Genomic DNA, 21267 nt, shown 5'->3' with positions numbered 1-21267 from the left:
CTACAGTTCATGGTGGTGCCGAGTCGGACACAACTTAACCACTAACAACCACCACCACACGCCCAACACAGGGGATCCCCACCTCCAGCTTCATTTTCAGCTAGGCCATCAGGCCTTTCCCACCACACCCGAGGTGGATCCTGGCTTGTCAGAGGCTTGTGGACGCCAGGAGGGGACCCAGGTGGGACTCCTACACCAGCCCAGCTTGGATAGACCCTCCAAGCCCCACTGGATCTCCAACTGTGGAGGTCCTGACTCTTCTGCTCTTTTATCAGAGGTTCTGTGTAAGGACTCCTTTCCGAAATCTCAAAGGGGGGAAAAAAAAAGGCAGGGCCCCCAGGGGTTGGAGTTGCATACATTTTTTAATTGAAAGAAGTTAGCCTCCTAAGTATTGCTTTTACAGGTTTATCGAAGTCAAGTATTCATACCACTCACATTTTCAAAAAATATTTCTAGCTGGAGGAGTGGCTGTCCCCACCCCTGGCACAATGTATCAGTTCTGGCAACTTGATGGCAAGCAAACAACTTGAAATGAATGAGTCCAAACCCCACCCTCAGCCCCCAAGGTGTTCTTTTCCTTCTGAGTCTCTCTCGGAAGCAAGTCGCTGCATCTAAGCCTGGACTCGGGACAGATCCCATAGGGCTTAGAGCTCCACTGGCATCAAACAGAGCTGGGAGTCGCTTTCGTCTATGACGTGTCCTCTCTCTCCGAAGGTTAAGTGGGGTAAGCAGATGCAGCCGGGGGTGGAAAGCAGGGAGGCTGACTCTGGCTGGGTTCATGTAAATATCCACTGAGATGGCGGAAGGTCGGGAGCCAGGGCGAGGCTGTGTGCACGACGCCGCAGGCAGGCGAGGTCTCTGGGCACCCCTGCCTCACCCTCTGGGCGGGGGCACATGCCTCCCGGACCTTGGCGTCCATTCTCAATCTCTCTGTCCCACCGTCCTGGGCCCGGACTGGAACCTCTCTGTTGGCACGGAGCTTTCGAGGGGAGCAGGCCTGGCAAGAGGGACAAAGGGGTGTTACTAGCACAGAAGCACTGACCTGACCCCATCCACCAAGAGGTTTGAACTTGGGGAACCACCAGGAACCTCGACCTTAGGCTGGCGCTGCTGTCCTGTGATTTTTTTTTTTTTTTTCTGGACATGGACCATTTTTAAAGTCCTTGTTGAATTTGTTACAATATTGCTTCTGTTTGATACTTTGGTTGTTTTGGCCAGGAGGTATGTAGAGTCTTAGGGCTTCCCTGGTGGCTCAGAGGTAAAGAATCTGCCTGCAGTGCAAGAGATGCAGGAGAGGCGGGTTCGATCCCTGGGTCAGGAAGATCCCCTGGAGGAAGAAATGGCAATCCACTCCAGTACCCTTGCCTGGAAAACCCTACGGACAGAGGAGCCTGGCAGGCTACAGACCATGGGGTCGCAAAGAGTTGGACAGGACTTAGCACAAAAGGTGGGGAACGTGGGCTCTTGGCTCCCTGACCAGGGATTGAGCCTGTACCCCCTACACTGGGAGAAGTCTTAACCACTGGACTGCCAGGGAAATCCCCTATGATTTTTTATTAAAAAATTTTAATGAATGTGTCTGGTTTCTAAGCACCAGGCTGAAGAAGCAGCGCAGTTTCACCAGGGAGAGGAAGGGCTGTCTCACTCCTGGCAGAAAATCCCCAGGAGGAGCATCTCGGGAGCTGAGGAAGGAGGAGGGTAGCTTGCTCAGGGTCGCCTGGGGTCAGCTGGCTGACATGAGCTCCAGGGAGTGGGCAGGGCTTGGCAGCAGCTCCCACTCTGCCGGGAAGATGCCTCGTCGCCTACAGGAAGGCTGTGGCCACAGCCAAGCTACTCAGCAGCCCCGCCAGGCCCGTCTTCCCAGGGCACAGCATCCTCCCCACCTGGCTCCCTGTGGGTCCTCGTTTCCTGTCCCCCTCTCTCTCTGGGTCCAGCTGTGCCTGCAGCATCTCACATTCCCATGCCCACCCCCCTTACAGCCCCCACGAGTCCTGCCCCAATTCTGAGTCTCACCATCTTTGATGCTGGCTCAGACTACTTCTGCAAACGTCATCAAGCATCACATAAAACTCAGACACCAGGAACTTCCCTGGTGGGGTTAATAAGAATTGACCTTCCAATGCAGGGGACATGGATTCAATCCCTGGTTGGGGAACCAAGATTCCACATGCCACGGAACAAGTAAACCCACACACGCTTTGGGCAATGAAGACCCTATGTGCCCCAAATAAGATCCGATGCAGCCAAATTAAATAAATATTAGGAAAGTAATAAAAAATGTATACGTTAAACACACGTGTTATTGTTCATCAGGAGTTACTGATATTTGGGGCAGGACAATTCTCTGACATGGCAGGTGGGTTGTTCTGGGGTGTACAGCAGCATCTTTGGTCCCAAAGGTGACAACAAAATGCTTGCTCACCCCATTTCCTAGGGCCACCCAAGGGGACAGAACTGCTTCCGCTGAGAACCATGAATCTCCCCACTTTATAGGTTAGGAAACAGAGGTTCAGACCTCTGTTTGAAGTTGGGACCTGCCTGAAGTTGCTTAACTGTGGGAGGTGAGGCTGGCACGGGGATAGTGATTGAAGATGGAGACAGTTCGCCATCAGAGCAGGTACCACCTCCTGAGCTTTCACTCTGCACCATGAGCCCTAGGCAGAGTGTGGGTGCCGCACCCAACTTCGTCCACTCGCCGTCCCGAGGCACCCTAACCTGGCAGCTTCCAGCTGCAGGGACCCGCCTCTTTGCCTGAGGCCTCTCTGCCTGAGGCCTCTCTGCCTCCAGAGCCTGCTTGGGCTCCAGGCTGCAAGTGCAGGCAGCGCCAATATCTTTCCACAGCTGCCTTCCAACCAGTGAAGGCCAGAAAGCTGGGAATCAATACCCCATTCCCTGCGGGCTCAGGCGGTAAAGAATCTGCCTGCAATGCAGGAGACTCGGGTTCTATCCCTGGGCTGGGAAGATCTCCTGGAGAATGGAATGACACCACTCCAGTATTCTTGCCCGGGAAATCCCATGGACAGAGGAGGCTGGTGGGCTCCAGTCCATGGGGTCACAGAGGCAGATGTGACTGAGAGCCTGACACTTTCACCCTTCCAGCTCTTGTGTGGTAGCTGGAGCGATGCTGAGCCACATTCTCCATTACACTGCTTCCCAGAGCTCCTGAGCAGGACTGAGCCCAGGGCCATGGAGGTGGCCTGCTAGAGGATACATTCCTTCCTGGTCTCACTGCCCCACTCCACATTAGTTAATTCCTGGGCACAGCATGCTAAGTTGCTTCAGTCATGTCCAACTGTTTGAGGCCCTACAGACTGTAGCCTGCCAGGTTCCTCTGTCCATGGGATTCTCCAGGCAAGAATATTAGTGTGGGTTGCCATGCCCACCTTCAGGGGAATCTTCCTGACCCAGGAGGTCTTATGTCTCCTGCATTGACAGGTGGGTTCTTTACCACTGGTGTCACCTGCGAAGCCCCTGGACCACCTCCCAAATAAACAATGTGCACTGGAATTGTTTGCTCCTGGGTCAGCTCCTGGGGATTGCACACCTGAGATGGAGTATCACATGGGTCATTTCACTCAACACTCCTAACACCCCAGGAGTTAGGTTATTATGATCCCATTTTAAAGATGAAGACACTAAGGTTCAGATGGAGTAAGAAACTTGCTTAAGGATGCTCAGCTCTCCAGGACTTTTTCCACTGGAGATTTTAAACACTACATAATCTCATGCCTCACGTATGCCAGGGCCTGACCTGGGCACTGGGGACCGAGATGAGTGTAGTCTCTGCCTTTGAAACACAGCTAGGAAGCAACTGCAGCCCAAGGTACCATGCTGACCCAGGAGGAAGCACAGGGAATGGCTGGAGCCGAGTCTGGGGAAAGGTGTGTGTGAAGGACACGCCAGGTAGTGAGAGGACTGGTGACCAGGCCTCAGAACCTCCTGTAGTCTGGTTTGGGGTGGAAAGGGGTTGAAGGCTGGTCATGAGTGCACACGTGCTAAGTTAAGTCAGCCGTGTCTGACTCTTTGCGACCCTATGGACCACAGCCCACTAGGCTCCTCTGTCCATGGGATTCTCCTGGCAAGAATACTGGAGTTGGCTGCCATGCCCTCCTCCAGGGGCTCTTCCCAACCCAGGGATCAAACCTGCATTTGTTGTGTCTCCTGCAATGGCAGGTGGGTCCTTTACCACGAGTGCCATCTGGGAAGCCCAGCCCTGGGAGAGACACGGAGAGGTTAGCAGGGGCCACATCAGGTCAGTTTCTTGTGTCCTCGGCAGATTCATCTCCTAGGGCTCAGCTAGGAACACATCCTTTCACTGCTCAAAAGACCGTCCCTGGCTCCCACTGATGACCCAGGACATGGCAGGCCAGAGGGGAAGCCGGGGCTGCAACCAGCGCGTCGGAGAGCTCCATCCTCCAGAAAAGTGTTCACGAGTTCCCCTCCCATCCCACCAGGAGCCCACCTTCTGCAGACCTCCCTCCCCCATGGGGACTCTGGGGTTCCCTGTGGTGGTCAGCGTGGAGCTCCCCAGACCTCTGGCATCCAGGAAAGCAGACTGCTCATTCCAATTCAGCATTACCAGAAAGCTCACTGCACACTCTCCAAGGCAGGGGACTGAACTGGAGCCCATTTCAGATTTGGGGGGAAGGGCTGTTAGAGGACATGGGACCCCCACTTGGAACAGGGCCTCACTCCCCTCCCGATGCTCATCAAACATCAAACAAACCTGAGTCCCAGGCGGGCGTCAGTCTGGCTAGTGCGACTCTGTCACAAGCGCTAACTTCTGGAAGGAACAGGCTCAGGCGCCAGCTCCCGCTAGAATTCACCAACGCCCTCTGTTCTCATTGTTCATCTGCAGGGTCACCTTCTCTTTATGGAGAATGATGCCAGTCTTCCCTTTCTGATAGTAACACCATAAAGATCCTCTCTTTCCACCATGTTAATTTCACTTTAAAAAGAGAGCCTCTGGTTTGAAGATAGTAACTGCATAACCCCGGGGGCTCAGATGGTAAAGAATCTGCCTGCAGTGCAAAAGATCTGGGTTCCATCCCTGGATCAGGAAGATCCCCTGGAGGAGGGCATGGCTACCCACTCCAGTATTCTTGCCTGGGGAATCCTGTGGACAGAGGAGCCAGTGGGCTATAGTCCATGGGGTCGCAAAGAGTCGGACATGACTGAACGACTAACACTTGTGTAAGTGTATGTTTAACTTGTGTTAACTGCATAAATTACAGTTAAGATAACAGTTCAGGCAGTGAGCAAATATGGCAAAAATTGCTGATGGTATCATAAGAGGTTTGGGAGACCCTGACCTGAATTGGTCACTCCAGAGAATGAAGGGGCCCAGAGAGGGCAGTGACCTGTCCTAAGTCACACAGCGCACTGAGGACAGAGGTGTGGCCCCAGGCCTCTACTGGTGGGAGGATGTCCTGGCTCCTCCCATCTGTGCCACACACTGCTGCTGTTAGAGACCAACCTCCTCGCTTCTTTGACTTGCAAGTCTGGTCTCACAGCAAACCAGCTGACAGATTATCAAGCACTTGTGCTCACCTTGTACTATCTGCTGCAACTCATGGCTTAGCTCATTCATTCCTCAAAACAACCCCAGGAGGTGGAGCCAAGGAGGACCATCATCCCCGAATTTCAGATGGGGCTCAGAGAGGTTAAGTTAACCAAGCGAGGTCACACAGCTCATAAATGGCAGAGCCAGGATTTGAAGCTCTGTGGTCTAACCCCATCGTCTTTCTCAGTTCCTCTTGGCACCTAGTTCATTTCTTTCCTCTGGCATCAGAAGCCCCAGGCTGAGAACATTCTGAGGCGGCAGCTTAGAGAGTCTAGGCAGTGGGTTCTCCCACCTCCTGACATCCTTAAAGCATGACCGACAAGTCATCAGCTATTGGCTTTGGGTGTTTTCTCTTTCTGAAACTGTAACCTTTCCTTCCAGGCCACTCCCCAGAGCTGGACAGAAGGAATGGCTGGCTGGCTGGTTTGTCATCAGAATGATAGTTGGGCACTTAATTCATCTTAAGAAGCAATGTCTCAGTCTGGTTATCTGTGGGGAAATGCTTTGACATCTGTCTTAAAGGTGATGGTGGGGCGATGCTCTGAACTTGTTGGAAGAGGATTCTTTGTGCAGTTGGGCCGCCCCACTCTCCTGCTCCTCTGAGACAGCCCAGGTGAGGTCTGGAATTGGCCAGTCTTGAGTCCTTCAGGCTCTGCCCCTTCCTGGCTGTGTGACCTCAGGCAAGTCACCTAACCTCTCTGGGCTTGTGTCCCCATTTGAAACAAACTGCTAGGTGTTTGTTACAAGGATTACATGAAATTGTGTTGGTGGAATGCCTGCAATACCCAGCACACACGGCCCCTCCCCTCTATGTCCCCACCTGTTCTCAGCTAGAAAACACAGGCTGGGAATGGGGGTCTCCTTGGTGCAGGGGGTCTTCTAAAGGATAACCCTTCTGTCCTCCAAAAGACCCTGCCTGCTGGGCGCCCATTCCTCCTTCTCCACGTATGCACCAGCCAATTAAAGCCGTAAAGACAGACGCCAGCGGGTATGACTTGCCCAGGGTCTTCGCTGCCATCTCAGCACCAGGCTGCGCACCGGAAGGCCTCTGCCGTGTCTGGCGGACGAGTGCGTGGCTGGAAGCGGGAGGGCGAAGGAGACTTCGCCTGTCTGCCTGGGTCCAGGCTCCTGGGGGAAGCCAGGGTCCTGGCCCTTCTCCAGAGTGTCTGGATGCTGGTTTCTGAGTCGGCGGTTGCCGCCCCTCAAGCATGGGTTCTGTGGTGATTCCTCATCAGGAGTGCCTCCAGCTGGCCTGCGCCCCAGGCTCCATGAGGCCTTCTGAGTCCTTCCACAGCCAAGAACCACCTGAACTACTGGCCTGTTTCTCCCCGGCAAATTCCACAATTTTAAAAGCAATCTTTATGTCACTATCACGAATGAAAAAAAATAAGACCATCTGTCATAAGCAGAAAGCAACAGATAAATGCTGAAAGTGAAACCATTAATTCTAGCCAGACACTCCCAGCACTGCAAAAAGGGAGCCTGGGCCGGGTTCCTCTGCTCCACAGTGCAAAGCAGCAAGTGCCCAAGACGGGGCAGGGCATCCACAGCCGGCCTGCACTAGGCTTCGGCATGCTCACTGCCTCCCAGGGACGCCTGCTGCCGAGGCCTCACTGGGAGCACTGAGAGTGTGGCCAGGAGGCGCCACGCAGGCCCCCTCACAGCGGGGTGTCTGGGGCGAGTCCCTGAACCTCCCCAAGCCTCAGTTTTCCGCCCTGTCTAATGGCGCTAATGAGCCCTGCCCCACCTGTTTCATGGGGTGACGCTCAGGGGAAACTGGAAATAGTTATTTACAACCACCGAGCCAAGGCCCCTGGCAGGAAGGACTCCCAGGAATGGAGCTTGCCCCCTCAGGGGGTGACTGACTCTGGAACCAGGTCCCAGCCACCCCCAGGCTTGGGGCAGGGGCTGCCAGCTACGAGGATACCAGCATCACCTGGCTCCCTGGGCACCAGTTACCACCACCCTCGGACTGCTTCAGAGGCTGCCCAATAGACATGCCCTCCTTGGCAACTGGCCCCCACCAGAGGAAAGGGGCCCGAGAAAGGGGAAGCCTTCTTGGGCCGATCTGCTCTGGGTCTGACACACCATCACCACCGATGGCATCACTGATCAAGAATCAACTACAGGACCATCCCCATCTCACCCAACGTACAAGAGCCCTTCAACTGCTTTCACGGCTCAGTCGTGTCTGACTCTCGGATACCCACTGGACTGTAGCCTGCCAGGCTCCTCTATCCATGGGATTTTCCAGGCCAGGATACTGGAGTGGGTTACCATCTCCTCCCCCAGGGGATCTTCCCGACCCAGGGATTGAACCCTCATCTCTTGCATCTCCTGCACTGGCAGGCAGATTTGAGCCCTTCAACAGGGACCACTATCTTCCCCATTTTACAGAGAAGGAAACTGAGGCTTGGGGAGGTGAAGGCCCTAGTCCAGCTGGGACTTAAACCCAAATCTGACTGCAAAGCCTCTAAGCACCAGTCTTAGGGGGTCCACAGAGATGGCCTGGGATAAACCTGAGAGACACCCAGGGAGCCAGTGACTTTTGGTTCTTGGCCAATCCTTATGGTTACCTGAAGGAGAAAGCTCCACTTTGATGCTAGAGTATATCACATGACAGTTGGTAACTTGACTTTTTGACAAAGAGCTGGGGGCCCTGTGCCTTTAGCGGGCTTTAGTATTTGTCCAGAAGTTAATGACTTTGGCACTTAGTATTTTTATCCATGCCAAGTGATACTGGTTTTCTCTTTTCAGTGACATAAACAGTCTTTTAAAAATAAATTCACATGAAAAAGACAGATTTTTAAGAAATTAAGCACTAGAACAAACATACTTCTTCATAAACTATAAAGGGAGGAACAGGAACTCTGCAGCAGAGAGGTGGCAGGCAAGACCTTAACCAAGTGGTTGGAGCTAACATCTTCAGTAATGAGGCTGACAGACACCACGTGTCTCCTGATACAATGTACTCAGGACACATGCTCGCTTCCCTGTGGTATTCCTGCCAAAAAGTACACCATCTGAAGCTAAACTCAGGAGTAAACATCAGACAACCCCAACTGAGACAGTCTACAAAATACCAGACTCGCATGCTTCAAAAATGTCAGTGTCACGAAAGACACAGACCGAGGGAGTATTCAGACTAAAGACGGCTTAAGACATGACGGGGGATGACAAGGGTGACCTGGGATTGGCTCCTGGGCCTCGACTCCCTTCCCACCCTCCTTTCTCACTGTGAAAGGACACTATTGGCACAACTGGTGAAATCAGAACAGTCACAGCTCAGACTGGTCCTAAGAGTGTTATCAACATTAAATGTGTTGATTTTGACAGTGGTACTGTGATGATTTAAGTAAAAGCCCTCATTCTAAGGATATACACACTGAGATATTTAGGAGTAAACGAACATAATATCTGCAATCTGTTTTCAAAAATGGTTCAGAAAAATATACATACATGTACACATGTATAGACACATACACGGACGCATGTATATATACACACATGCATGTCCAGAGTAGCATTTGTACACATGAACAAGCATGGCAAATATGAACGCATGCACTTGTGAATTTGGGTGAAGTATATATGGGAATTCTTTGCAACTTGTGTAATTATTATTTCAAAATAAAGTTAAAAAAAGTAACTCAGACCAAGGACCAAGAGAACATCTGAGGCAGGCCTGGCAGAGCCACAGAGGGGAGCTGGGAGCACCCCTGCACTCTCCCTCAGAGCTGGGTCGGGGGCTTGGCTGTCTTGCTAGCTTTGTACCCCTGGTCCCTCATCCCCCCTTTCCAGGCCTCAGTTTCTTTCTCTGAGACATGGACATGGGGGATGTGGCTGACTGTCCTTTTTATTGTGGTCTTGGTTTCCCAAAAGTGAACTATGCTTTCAGAAGTCCCAGGAGGGGAGGATGGCACATAAACCAGGAATTCCAAGGCTCGAGCTGACAGGAGCCCCTCAATTCTGGGTTCAGGAACCAGAGGCAAGGGCTGTGAGGGTTTCCCTTGGATGAAATCTCCAGTTTGCACAACTCAGGCATGAGGGAATGGGGCCCCCGGCACCTCAGCTGTCTTGAGACACATACAGGGGTCTTCACCTGTCCAGTGGGGCGGACAGCACACTTCCCAGGGGGCCTCAGGGCAGCAGAGCTGGAGGCAACAGGGCCTGGGGGCGCACCCGTCTTCCCACGTCACCACCACTTGTCTCCCTCCTACCTGGCTCCCCCGTCTGCCCTGACCCCTCCCCGGAGCTCCACCGCGGCCTCTCCCACTATCTGAACCTATCGTGTGCATCCCCAAGGGAGGTCTGGGTTTCCGAGCAGGGAAGCCAGATGCCCAGCCTGAGTGTTCTGCTGAAGGCACAGGCCACAGACTGCCACCGAGAGACCAGGGCAGGCGGGTCAGGAAGGAGCTGTGGCACCAGTCAGAACACTGGTATCTGGGAAACCCTGGGATAAGCAGACCTAGTCCGCCTACCCTTAGCTCCCAACCTGGCCTCCCCCAGGCTATGCTGACTCGGGCAGCAATGCTCTCCAGTCCCTCCATTTCCAGTGCAGAGCGCCTCCTCTCCGTCGGTGCCAAGAGAGCGCTGGCAGGCAGAGGCTGCTTTCATCAGGAACCAGAACAAATCAATCTGACTAAGCTGCCTCCGCACAGGAACCGCTGGGATGTGAGGACTCTCCCCAGCGCCTGGGCCAGCTACAGCGGCCCTCTCTCCCAGGAAGGAGCGCCTGGTCCCCAGCCCCGCTCCTGGGCAATGAAGAATACTCGAGGAAAACCACAGCCACAGCTCTCCAGATCAGGTGGCCTTAGAGACCACGGGGCGACGGAAAAGGTCTCTTGAGGGTCCCAGACCAGCCAGGCAGAGGGGGAGGTCTGTCCTGGTGGTCCAGACCCAGACCCGCCCAGCACTCAGGCAGCCAGACCTCTCTTGCTCATGAAAGAAGAGAAAGTGAAAGTTGCTCAGTCGTGTCCAGCTCTTTGCTACTCCATGGACTACACAGTCCATGGAATTCTCTAGGCCAGAATACTGGAATGGGTTGCCGTTCCCTTCTCCAAGGGATCTTCCCAACCCAGGGATGGAATCCAGGTCTCCGGCATTGCAGGCGGATTTTTTACCAGCTGAGTCACAAGAGAAGACCGTGCTCATCGTGGGATATAAATACTTGAGGGTACATGCAGGTTTTTACATTCACAAGGGCCTGAGTGTACAATAATAGTCGTTAATTTTCATGTGTCACACACATAGAGGAAGGTCTAAGAGCTTTACATCTATCTCATTCAATCCTCAGAATGAAGTAGATTTATGATCCCTGCTTTGCAGAAGAGGAATCTGACACCTGGGGAGGTACTGTAGCATGCCCAAGGTCACAACTAGGATTGGTATTTGAACGTAGGTCAACTTGAGTCTAGGCACTTTGCGACCCCATGGACTGTAGCCCACCAGGCTCCTGGTCCATGGGATTTCCCAGACAAGAATACTGGAGTGGGTTGCCACTTCCTCCTCCAGGGGATCTTCCCAAACCCAGGGATCAAACCTGAGTATCCTGCACTGGCAGGTGGATTCTTTACCACTGAGCCACCTGGGGAAGCCTAATACTGCCTCCTTAAATAGGTGCTCAACAAGCATTTGAGAAACTGAGTCATGTGGAAAAAAAGAGGGAGCAAAAATGAGTGCACCTTTCATCCTGAGATCGCCCTAGTCCCCCATGCCTGGCGAGCCCACACCTTTGGTCAGTGTTTCCTGGATTGGCCTGTGTGCAACATGCAACAGGAGACCGTCTACCTGAGAAAGAGCGAGAAGGAGCAAGATTTGACTACTGGTGTTCTGCTTATGGAAGGGGCCAGGAGAGGAGGTGCAGTCAGATCATCTTTCATCTTTCCCACAGGCTTTTCTTGCTATTAGCCACCCCTCCCCAATTGGAGTCTGGGCTTCTTGTCTTTGGGACCTAGGCCACTGTGGCTTGGCTCTGGGACTGAGCAAGAAGGCACGCTGTGCCTGGTTCCCACCATTTCTCCAGGCACCAGTATTTCCCACAGCCCCAGGCCTCCCCACCTGCTGGAGTCAGGCCCTGTCACTTGGAAAGCTTTGCAAGGGTGTCCTTGAGATACATTTCCTGGTGTTTCTGCTCAGTGTTGGCTGCAAAGTATGCTGAAGCATTTGGGCTTCGCTTTTTGGTCCAGAGAGTGCCAATGTTTTCATTTGGAATGGGAAGTGTTGCAGTTGATGTGGTGAAGAGATAAAATAAGACATTCATCACCAAGTTGCACTAACTGTGTAAGTCAAAGGCTTAGTTGGGGGCGGGGATTCATCTTGGGATCTCTAGGGCTTGGCAGGAGAGCGTGTGCGCATGCGTGCTCAGCGCTTCAGTCGCGTCCGACTCTTTGCGATCCCATGGACTGTAGTCCACTAGGCTCCTCTATCCATGGGATTTTCCAGACAAAGATACTGGAGTGGGGTGCCATTTCCTCCTCCAGGGGATCTTAGCCACCTGGCGATTGAACGTGTGAGAGCAGGCAGGGCTAACATTTGTTGAATGACCCAATGAGTGAATACGCAAAGGGCCTAGAACCAGGCATGGTATATCATTGACACTCAGTACAGGTTCTGAGCGGATCCCATAGGTTCTACCTCCAAAAGGGATTCTTGCTCTGTTTATGTTTCTCTATCTTCACCAACTTTGCCTCTTCCAAGCCTCCATCACCTCTGGCCTGAGCAACTATCCAGTTCCTAACTGGCTTCCCAATTTCCACACTTGCCCTTATGGCTCATTCTGCCCACAATCACCAGTTATCTTTGCAAAATGTGGACCAGAACTGTGTCTTTCCCTGCCTAAAACCTTCTGATGACTTCCCATTGCTTGTGGCTGTGGCCTCCCGGGTCCTGAATGATTTGGCCCCATCCACCCCACTAACCTCTCCTGGGGCTGTTCTGTCACACTAGCCTCCTTGCAGTTGTTGGAAGAACCAGCTCTCTCCCACCTCTTGACCTTGGCACTAGTGGGTCCCTAGGCCTGGACTGCTTTTCTCCAGATCATCACGTGTGGCTCCTTCCATCAATTTAGGGCTCAAAGGTGTCACCTCTTCGGAGAGGCCTTCTTTGAACCCCCTGTCTGAAGCAGCCCATCTCCCAGTCTTGTTTCACTTATCCAGGCATTTAACTGAGCAATTACTAGATGCCAGGAGCTGTTCTAAGCGAGGAAATAGTAGTGAACGCAAGAGAGGATGTCACGCCTTTCTACTGCAGCTCTCAAAAATCTCACTGTCTTGTTGGGAACCTGCTTGTCTTTCTCACCAAGTGCCAAGAGGCCTGGGTCTGAGTTTGTCTTGTTCACTGTGTTCACCCAAGCACACTAGGTACTGGGTAAACATCTGCTCAAGAAAAGAACAAATCGATGGATGGATGGCAGGCAGGCCGCCCAACTGGATAGGTATGCAGGGAAGCCGACACACGCTCCACCGGGCACTTGGCTCTTGCTAAGGTCTCCCTGAGCTCAAATAAAGCTTTCTTCGAAGAAATCTGTCAGCCCCCCAGGTTGACACTGCTAGTGTGTCCTGCATCACCCTCTGACTATGGTCATCTAGGCTAAGACAGGCAAGAGGAAGGGGTAAATGCAGCATGCTTAGGGTGAGTGGCATTAACGCCCGTTTTCCAAAAGGAGCCCCTGCCCACCACCTCAGTGTCCCCTGCCACTGCCACTCAGGACAGTGCCTAGCACATCGAGCAGAAGGGCTCAGCTGAGAAATTCCTGCACGTCCCTTGAACCCTCACCAGAGCCTCTCTCATCTAAGCCTGCTGCCTCTCTTCCCGGCTGTGACTTTGGCCACGTCTTCCTCCTTGCTGAATCTTCATTTCCCTCCCACCAACACACAAGGTGGGGCCGGACACAGCTTTCTGGTGGCAGCCCAGAGGCAGGGCTTAAACACCTCAGTGCAAGGATCCTGTAGTTCCTTCTCCTGCTGGTCCCCAAGCCCCTTGAGTTTGCCTTGCAAACACAGCAGGCAAAGCCACCGCAGCACCAAGCCCCAGCTGGCCTCCTCTGTGAAAGCAGCCTGCGAAACTGGCAGCCCCTGCAGATTCAAGCTGCGGAACTGATGAGCTGGGGCGCCCTGAAACCTGACTCCAAAACGGGAGCCTAGCCAACGCCAAAGGAAGTACAGGGTCTTTGCTGAAGGAGGTTTCTCCTCTCACAGCGACAGCCAGGAACCCTTGCTCCAAGTCCCCACCCAGTTCTCCAAGGGGCCATAGGACAAAGGTGATCAGTGCCTGGCTTCCTCCCTCTTTTAGCATTGCAAGTCTTCATCCTTCCAGGACTAGTGGGAATCTCCCAAAAGGCAAGGTCACCATCGATGCAGGCTAAGGATGGGGGGTGGGGTGGGGGTGGGGCATTGACAGGCCTGCCTCAAATGGACTTGGGTGCAAAAGCTTTCTCCCTAAGCTGTGAAGTTGCTACTATGGCTAACCAGGAAGCCACTTGCGTCCTGTGTCCCTTCCCTTCTTCAACAGCTGTCACCTTCGCTAGGGGAAGCCTTCCAGCCCTAACTAAGGGCCTAAGAAAAATCCAGCCGTTCCCGTCATCCAAACAGACCTGGACTGAGAAATCAGAGGCCTGGGGGAGGGGTGTGTGTCCGGCTTGGGCTGCCTCCCTCTTCCTCGCCAGCGCCCCAGCCCGCCCTCATCCTGCGCAGAGAGGGCACTTACAGGCCTCGGAGGCCGGAGCGGGCCTCGTTCTGGGGGTCCCATCCCTGGCCAGGCGGTGCCCTCAATCAACAGCAGCTGCATGACCTGGGCCCCGGTCCGGGCCGACGGTTGCGGGTCGTGGGGAGAGCGGCGGGGGAAGGCAGCCGAGCCTACTCCAAGTAACCATCGAAGACGTCGAGCTCCGAGTCGGCGTCGTAGAGGCCTGAGCCGGGGTCGGAGAGCACGCCGAGGTCCACGAGCGCCTGGTCCATGTCCTCGGGCAGGAAGACGAGGCCCACGTTGAGGACGATGTACTCCATGAGGAAGGCGTAGTACAGGATCAGCACGTTGACGAAGAACAGGCCCACGTAGAACATAGAGGGCAGGAGCGGCGGCGGCACGGAGGGGACCAGGGGGCCCAGAGCGTCCAGGTGGGCCGCTACCCGGGCGCCGGGCATGCAGCGGGCGGCGAGGGCGGCGGGCGGCGGCCCGGCGATCCCGGCGAGCTCAGCCGCTGCGGCGCCCGGGCGGCCGGCGCGGGGGCAGCTCAGCCATCCAGGGGCTCCCCAGGGCTGGCCCAGGCGGCCCTGGGCCCCGGCGGCGTGCCCTCAAGAGATGTGCGTCGGTCCCTGCGGACGCGCCCCGGCCCCTGAGAGGTGCCAGGCGGGTCACCCCACCCGCAGAGGAGGCCACACCGCACTGTCGACCCTTCCAGCGGTCAGGCTGGGCCCCCCCACCCCCTCCCCGAAGTGGCCGGCGGCTGCCCCGGGCTCCTCTGATGCTCCCGGCTTCCGCTCACTGGCCCTCGAGGCGCCTGCGGGGACTCTCCCCACCGCGACTCAGCGTCAAGGGCCAGTCCCAGCGACGGTCTCCTCAGCCGCTCCCGGCCGTTCCTTGATCCCGCCCGGCACCCGCGAAGGCGCAGCGCCCATAGCTGCAGCCGCCGCGTAGCCCTCCAGGTCGCGTTCCGAGCACCGCCTCCGGAGCAGCCCCGCGCTCATTGGCTCGCCGCCCCCATCCCCGCGATCATTGGCTCGCCGCCCTCCTCTCCGCCCTCATTGGCTCGTGGCCCCCCCCCGGGCTCATTGGCTCGTCGCCTCCCCATTCCCTGCGCTCATTGGCTCGCTCGACGCCTGTGCTCATTGGCCCGAGACTTCCGGGGGAGGATACTGTATCGCCTACCCTCCAGGCGCCGGCTTCCCGACTCTGGGAAGATCTCGAATCCGATCCGCTTTGCGGTTCCGCGACAGAGTAGGGGGAGGGGAAAGGCTCAGAACACGGTTACAACGGAGAGGTATCCTAAGGCTACAAAAGCTGAAGATTTGAAATCGTGAGCTTCATCAGCACCCTGCTGGACTTGAGTATTGGCGCCACGCCTTTTTGGGACTCAGTTTACCTGCTGAAAAAGGAGGCAGGTCGGGGGCGCTGGACCTCACCAGTGAAAATTTTGGCCTTTCCGAAAGTGGCAGTTTTCCACGGTGGGGAAGATCAATCGGCGCCCCGTCCGTCTCTGCAGATTCTGGCTGCTGGAAGATCCACCCCTCGGCGGGGCGGGACGGGGGGAATCTGCATAATAAAATTCAGGGACAGCTGAGTAAAGAAACTTCCCGGCAGGTCAGACCTGCAGTCTTCTTGTTTTTATGTTGTAAAACGTGTTTTACAGCAATAATAACGAACGTGGTTAAACATTCAAACAACCAAGAATTTCACAGAAAAGTGAGTCTCTTGCGCTGGCTGATTCCCCTCCTCAGGGGCACCCCTTGTACATCCTTCAGGAGACTGACTGACCTTGCCCAAAGTGCCTCCCAAAGCGGTTTCAACCAGACTTTTACATCTCAGGCCTCCCTGAGCTGGGTGCTTTACATGCATTGATTAATTGGAACCAGCTGGGGGAAGTGCAGTATGTTACCCATTTTTCCAGACTAGGAAACTGAGGCCCAGAGAAACAGAAGGACCCTGGAAGCTGCTGGGCCTGTGTATGTTTTGAGGCTAGAACTTGCCCTTTTTTCTCCATGGCTCTCTCATGCCCTTTTAAATGAATTATAGAGCAAACCATTAATCCTCCAACTGCTGAAGGTGAAACAAACCATTCATTCATTCATTCACTCTGATATCTGTTGAACACCTATTATGTGGCAAACCTTGTGCTAGGTATTGGGGAGAACATTGGCCCTTAGCCCAATTCTGTCCTGAGCACAGTTAATGGGACACAGTAGACCTTAAATAACTGAGGTGTAGAAAAGGGTGAATGGTGAACAGGGCAGTATCGCCTCCATGGAATTTCCCACTTCCAACCCAGGAGAGAAATTTAGATACATCTTCTGGCCTGGTGTAAGAAATTGGGTGTTTCCTTGTTTTTTAAAATGTGGATGTTTTGGAAATGGCATGGATTTGGGGTGAAGACCAGAGAAATCCACTGAAAAGTACAGGACGTTCAGTTTTGGTACACTGTTGCTCGAAGGCCTTTCAATATTTATTTTTTAACTCAAGTAGAAAAAAAGACTGAAGGACAAACCAGGCTGTTACCGGTTTGGTGCAGTTTCGTTTCTTGGGGCATAAAATTAAGGGCGCCTGGGTTTGAATCCTGGGTCTGCCACGTACTAATTATATGATCTTGGGTAAGTTAACCCCACTGTGATTCAATTTCCTCTTGGGTAAAAAGGGGATAAAAAAGGTACTCATCTCATAGGGTTGTTGTGAGAATTAAATAACAATATGTGTAAAGAGCTTACGGCAGTGGCACACAGCATAGGCCAAGGAACCGCTATTCTTATTCTTATCATAAAGGTGAAAGTGAAAGTGAAGTTGCTCAGTCGTGTCCGACTCTTTGCGACCCCATGGATTGCAGCCTACCAGGCTCCTCCCTCCATGGGAGTACTAGGAGTGGGTTGCCACTTGCTTCGTCCAGGGGATTTTGCCGACCCAGGGATCGAACCCGGGTCTCCCTCACTCCAGGCAGACGCTTTAACCTCTGAGCTACCAGGGAAGCCTACCACAAACGTAATAATTGCTAATATCGTGGTAACTTTCATTCACCCATCTTCACAGATACATTTCTCCGGGCTCCTCCCACCCCTAAGATATTGCGGACTCCCCTCCTCTCGTCCCGCCTCTTTTCCGAGGCCGCGGGCCCGCGGTTGCGTGGTGCACGTCGGGCTTTGTAGTTCCTTCGTAGAGTCCCGTCCGCGGGGGCCTCGCGAGCGAACTGCATCTCCGAGCATTCCTCGCGGCGGGCGGCCGTAAAGCGCGGCGGTCGAACGGCCGGTTCCGGCTGAATGTCAGTGCGGGGCTGTGGGCCAGGGAGGAAGGTGGTTGGCGGTGTCTCCACCACCCGCGCCGCTGCCTCCTCTGCTTGTGCCGCCGCCACGGGCGCCCGGCCGGTCGGCCGCTCGGGCATGAGACCGTGAGGCGAGCGACTGGCCGGGACCGCCGAGATGTTTGGCCGCTCGCGGAGCTGGGTGGGCGGGGGCCATGGCAAGTCTTCGCGCAACATCCACTCGCTGGACCACCTCAAGTGAGTGTATTGGGGCAGAATGGGGAGGCCGCGGGGCGGGAGCTGGGGTTGCGGGCGCGTAGACCCCGGCCGGGGGCGCTGGGAAGTGTGAAAGCGGAGGCGGAGGGCCGAGGGAGGCGCTCGGGGAAGGCTGTGAGCTGCTTAAGAGCTGTGGCTCTGGACATAGGGCGCCCAGCTTCGAACCCCGACCTCGTAGCTCCCCTCTTATGTGACCTTGGGCAAGTCGCTCCGCTTCTCAGAGGCTCGGTATTACAGATGCAGATTTCAGTTTACGGATGCCGACCTCGTTCTCGCCGGGGCTGGACGATGGGCACCAAGCTTCCCCGGGGCGATATTTCTTAGACTGGACCGCTTAAGGGGTCAGAGGTCTGGATCCTGGAGCCAGACAGATGTGGGTTTGAATTTAAGTGCGTGAATTTAGGCCTCAGTTTCTAAAGTTATAAAATGACTATAGTGACAGCACCTGCTTTCTACGATTGTTTTGAGGGTAGGCTTAGAGAATGTACATAAAGGTGGAAGCTTCTACCAGTGCTCAGTAAAGGACAAAAATTTAAAAAAAAAAAAATCCTAACTAGTTTCTTAGGGGAGTATAAAGAGTCAGAAGTAGAGCTCAGGGGGAGGTAGGTGGCAAGGTGGTTCTGGGAAGCAAGAGTACACAGAGTGGCTGCATTCAGATCCTGATTTCATGATTGAATGCCTGTGTGACCTTGGCCAAATTGCTTCACCTTTCTGAGACTCTGATTCCTCATCTGCAAATAGGAATGGTGAACATTGTGCAAAGATTCTGTAATGTTGTGTGTGTAAAGAGATTGAGCCAGCGTCTCTTATACAGTAGGCAGCTAATAATGGTAGCTGTGTTGATCAGTGGGGCAAGCCCTTCCCAGGCATCCCTACCTAAAGTGCTTCCCTTGCCCCAATTCCTTTCTGTTAGATCTTTCTCTTGATTTCATTCATTTGATTCATCTCCACAACCTGCAACTATCCTTTGTGTTTTTTCTACTTTTGTGTCTGTTACTAAGCTGGTACTTCCAGGAGGGCTTGTTTTGCTCACAAGCTGTATTCCCAACATCTAGCTCTGTGTCTGGTACCCAGTAGAATCTTGACGGATGCTTAAAGAAAGAGAAAAATGAATGAATGGGGAGAGGTGCAGAGCAGACAGGCAGAGATTAGGATTTTTTGAGGTTGGGGGAGAGGGTTAATGGAAAATAGGAGTTTCCCTGGTGGCTCAGATGGTAAACAATCTGCTTGCAATGCAGGAGACCCAGGTTTGACCCCTGGGTGGGGAAGATACCCTGGAGAAGGAAATGGCAACCCACTTCAGTGGGTTGGGGAATCCTTCTCGCCTGGGGAATCCCCATGGACAGAGGATCCTGGCGGGCTACAGTCCACGGGGTCGCAAAGAGTCGGACACGACCGAGCACGCGTGCACAAGCGATGCCGTAATTCTCAGCTGTGCCTTTCTAGCAGAGAGCAGGCACTTAATAAATATTTGTAGGTCTCAAAGAGGGAGTCAGCAGGAGTCATTACGTAGCGAGGAATGGTTTTGCGGAATTGGGATGAAAGAGGGCATGGGGAGGAGAGAGGCCTAGGACAAAGACAGGGCTGTGTAGGGAGGCAGGAATCTTAGATGGGAGGGCAGCTGGACGGGAAAGGGAGAGGCTTAAGGATTTCAGGAATTTAGGGGCTGGGTGGGTGAGGCTGAGAAGGGGTGGCGGGTTATCTAAAGGAGGCTGGGCGTGCTGCCAGCACCCAGGTGCCTGCGGGCTCTCACCTAACTCTGCCCGACTTGAGCCCTTTCAAATTACTTTGGTGATTATTGAATGCATGTTCAGTGCCAGGTGCTTGTTAAGGACTTCCTGTGTGTTATTTCCTTTAGTTCTCACAAGTCTTATGAGCTGTTGGAAGTATTATTGTTTCCATTTTCTAGAGTGGAAACTAAGGTCCGAAGATGTTAAGTCACTTACCCAAGGTGACAACAGCCGAAAAACGTCAAAGCCAGGATTTGACTTCAGGGTTTGCACTCATTATGCTGTCTTTTTGAGTAAAAATCCTAAAAATCAGTTTGGGAAGACTTTCAACCTGGCTGAGTCTCACTGCCCAATGGGGCATCTTGGCCGTCTGGCCAACCAGAGAATGATAAAGGGATTCAGGTTCCTTTGAAGTATCCCGGGAACTGCCCAGGTTCATTGTTTAGGTCACAGCGCCTGTGGGGTGCTTTTTGGAAACCTGAGTTGCCTGCCCTGGATCGGGCAGATCAGCTTAATCCATGTTATAGCCTGAAGAACCTGCCAATCTGTGTATTGGAGGGGGGCTTAGAAGATCCAAAAATGACCTGGGAAAGAATGCTGTAAACAGCTGTAAACGGTGCCATAAACAGCACTTAGGCACAGAACAGCCCATTTCCCGAGGGAGCTCTCAAGCTGGTGGGGAAGACAGAGCCACTGACTGTGGTGTGACAAGTGCAGGGATCGCTGTGGGTTCAGGGCTCTGGGGGAACCCTTCTTGGGTGCTCTCTGGGGGAGGCAGCCAGAGCAGAGTGGTTAGGGACAAGCAGGAGCCCCACGTGGAGCTGCAGGATATGGGAGGGGGGCCCTGGGGTATCTGGAGTGTGGAGGTGGGGCTGCAGTTACGGGGCACAAGGCTGGAGGCAGAACAAGGCTTCATCTGATACACAGGGTGACGAGCCATCCCGGGTGCCTGGGACTGAGGGGTTTCCCAGGATGTGGCACTTTCGGTGCTAAAGCCGGGAAAGTCCTTGGCAACCAGTACGAATCGGTCACTCCACCAGTGACAGGTGGCAGTTCCTAATGCACTCTTGCCCTGACCTGGGGCAGTGTGGGTGGAGAGATTGAACTGAATTCAGGACAGTTTGGGGAGGGGGCACACAAAGCGTCTGGGAACACGCTTCCTTTTTTTTAATGTTTATTTCTGGCTGTGCGGGGTCTTCACCGCTGCACGGGCTTTTCTCTCGCTGCGGCGACTGGGGGCTGCTCTCTAGTTGTGGTGCACGGGCGTCTCATTGCGGCGGCCTCTCTTCTCCTGGAGCACGGGCTCTGGGGTGCCGGCTCAGTAGTTTCAGGCTCCAGGGCACTCAGGCTTCAGTAGTTGTGGCACACAGGCTTGGTAGTTGCGGCTTGAGGGCTCTGGAATCCAGGCTCAGTAGCTGTGGTGCAGGAGCTTAGTTGCCCCGTGGCATGTGGAATCTTCCCCGGCAGATTCTTAGCCACTGTGCCACCAGGGAAGCCCTCCCCTGCCCCCTTTTTAAAATAGGCTTTACTTTTAAGAGAAGTTTGAAATGTACAGGGCAATTTAGAAGACAGTACAGAGACCTGGAAACCTTTTCTGAACCACATTATTCATAACATTCCTAGCTTTCAAACTGGAGATGAATTTTTCTTGTAAGGTAGGGTTTTACTTCTGGTAATTAGTGGAAAGCTGTGTACTGTGGTCTTTGTCTACTGAATGGAGTTAGTGGTTTAGCTGAGGCAGATTGAAATAGTAAGAG

At 53.8% G+C, this 21267-nt stretch overlaps 2 protein-coding genes across 7 annotated transcripts in view; one reads left to right on the top strand and one right to left on the bottom strand.

Annotated features, from left to right (window-relative positions):
- Nucleotides 1-351: 351 nt before the first annotated feature.
- DEXI (Dexi homolog) lies at nt 352-14737 on the bottom strand. Its single transcript, XM_052662782.1, has 2 exons — nt 14270-14737; nt 352-997 (listed from the first exon to the last, which is right to left on the bottom strand). The coding sequence occupies exon 1, from the start codon at nt 14704-14706 to the stop codon at nt 14419-14421; it is 288 nt and encodes a 95-aa protein (XP_052518742.1). The 5' UTR covers nt 14707-14737; the 3' UTR covers nt 352-997; nt 14270-14418.
- Nucleotides 14738-17548: 2811 nt separating this feature from the next.
- Nucleotides 17549-21267, top strand: part of CLEC16A (C-type lectin domain containing 16A) — a 237908-nt gene continuing 234189 nt past the window's right edge. For all 6 annotated transcript variants that reach the window (XM_052636154.1, XM_052636153.1, XM_052636156.1 and 3 more), the window contains exon 1: nt 17549-17762. In XM_052636154.1, the coding sequence (XP_052492114.1) occupies nt 17683-17762 (80 nt within the window). In that variant the 5' untranslated portion in view covers nt 17549-17682. The remainder of the gene's footprint in view (nt 17763-21267) is intronic.

Source organism: Budorcas taxicolor, chromosome 2 (genome assembly GCF_023091745.1).
Source record: "Budorcas taxicolor isolate Tak-1 chromosome 2, Takin1.1, whole genome shotgun sequence".
NCBI classification, from domain to species: Eukaryota; Metazoa; Chordata; class Mammalia; order Artiodactyla; family Bovidae; genus Budorcas; species Budorcas taxicolor.
This window is presented reverse-complemented; position numbering and strand designations above follow the sequence as displayed.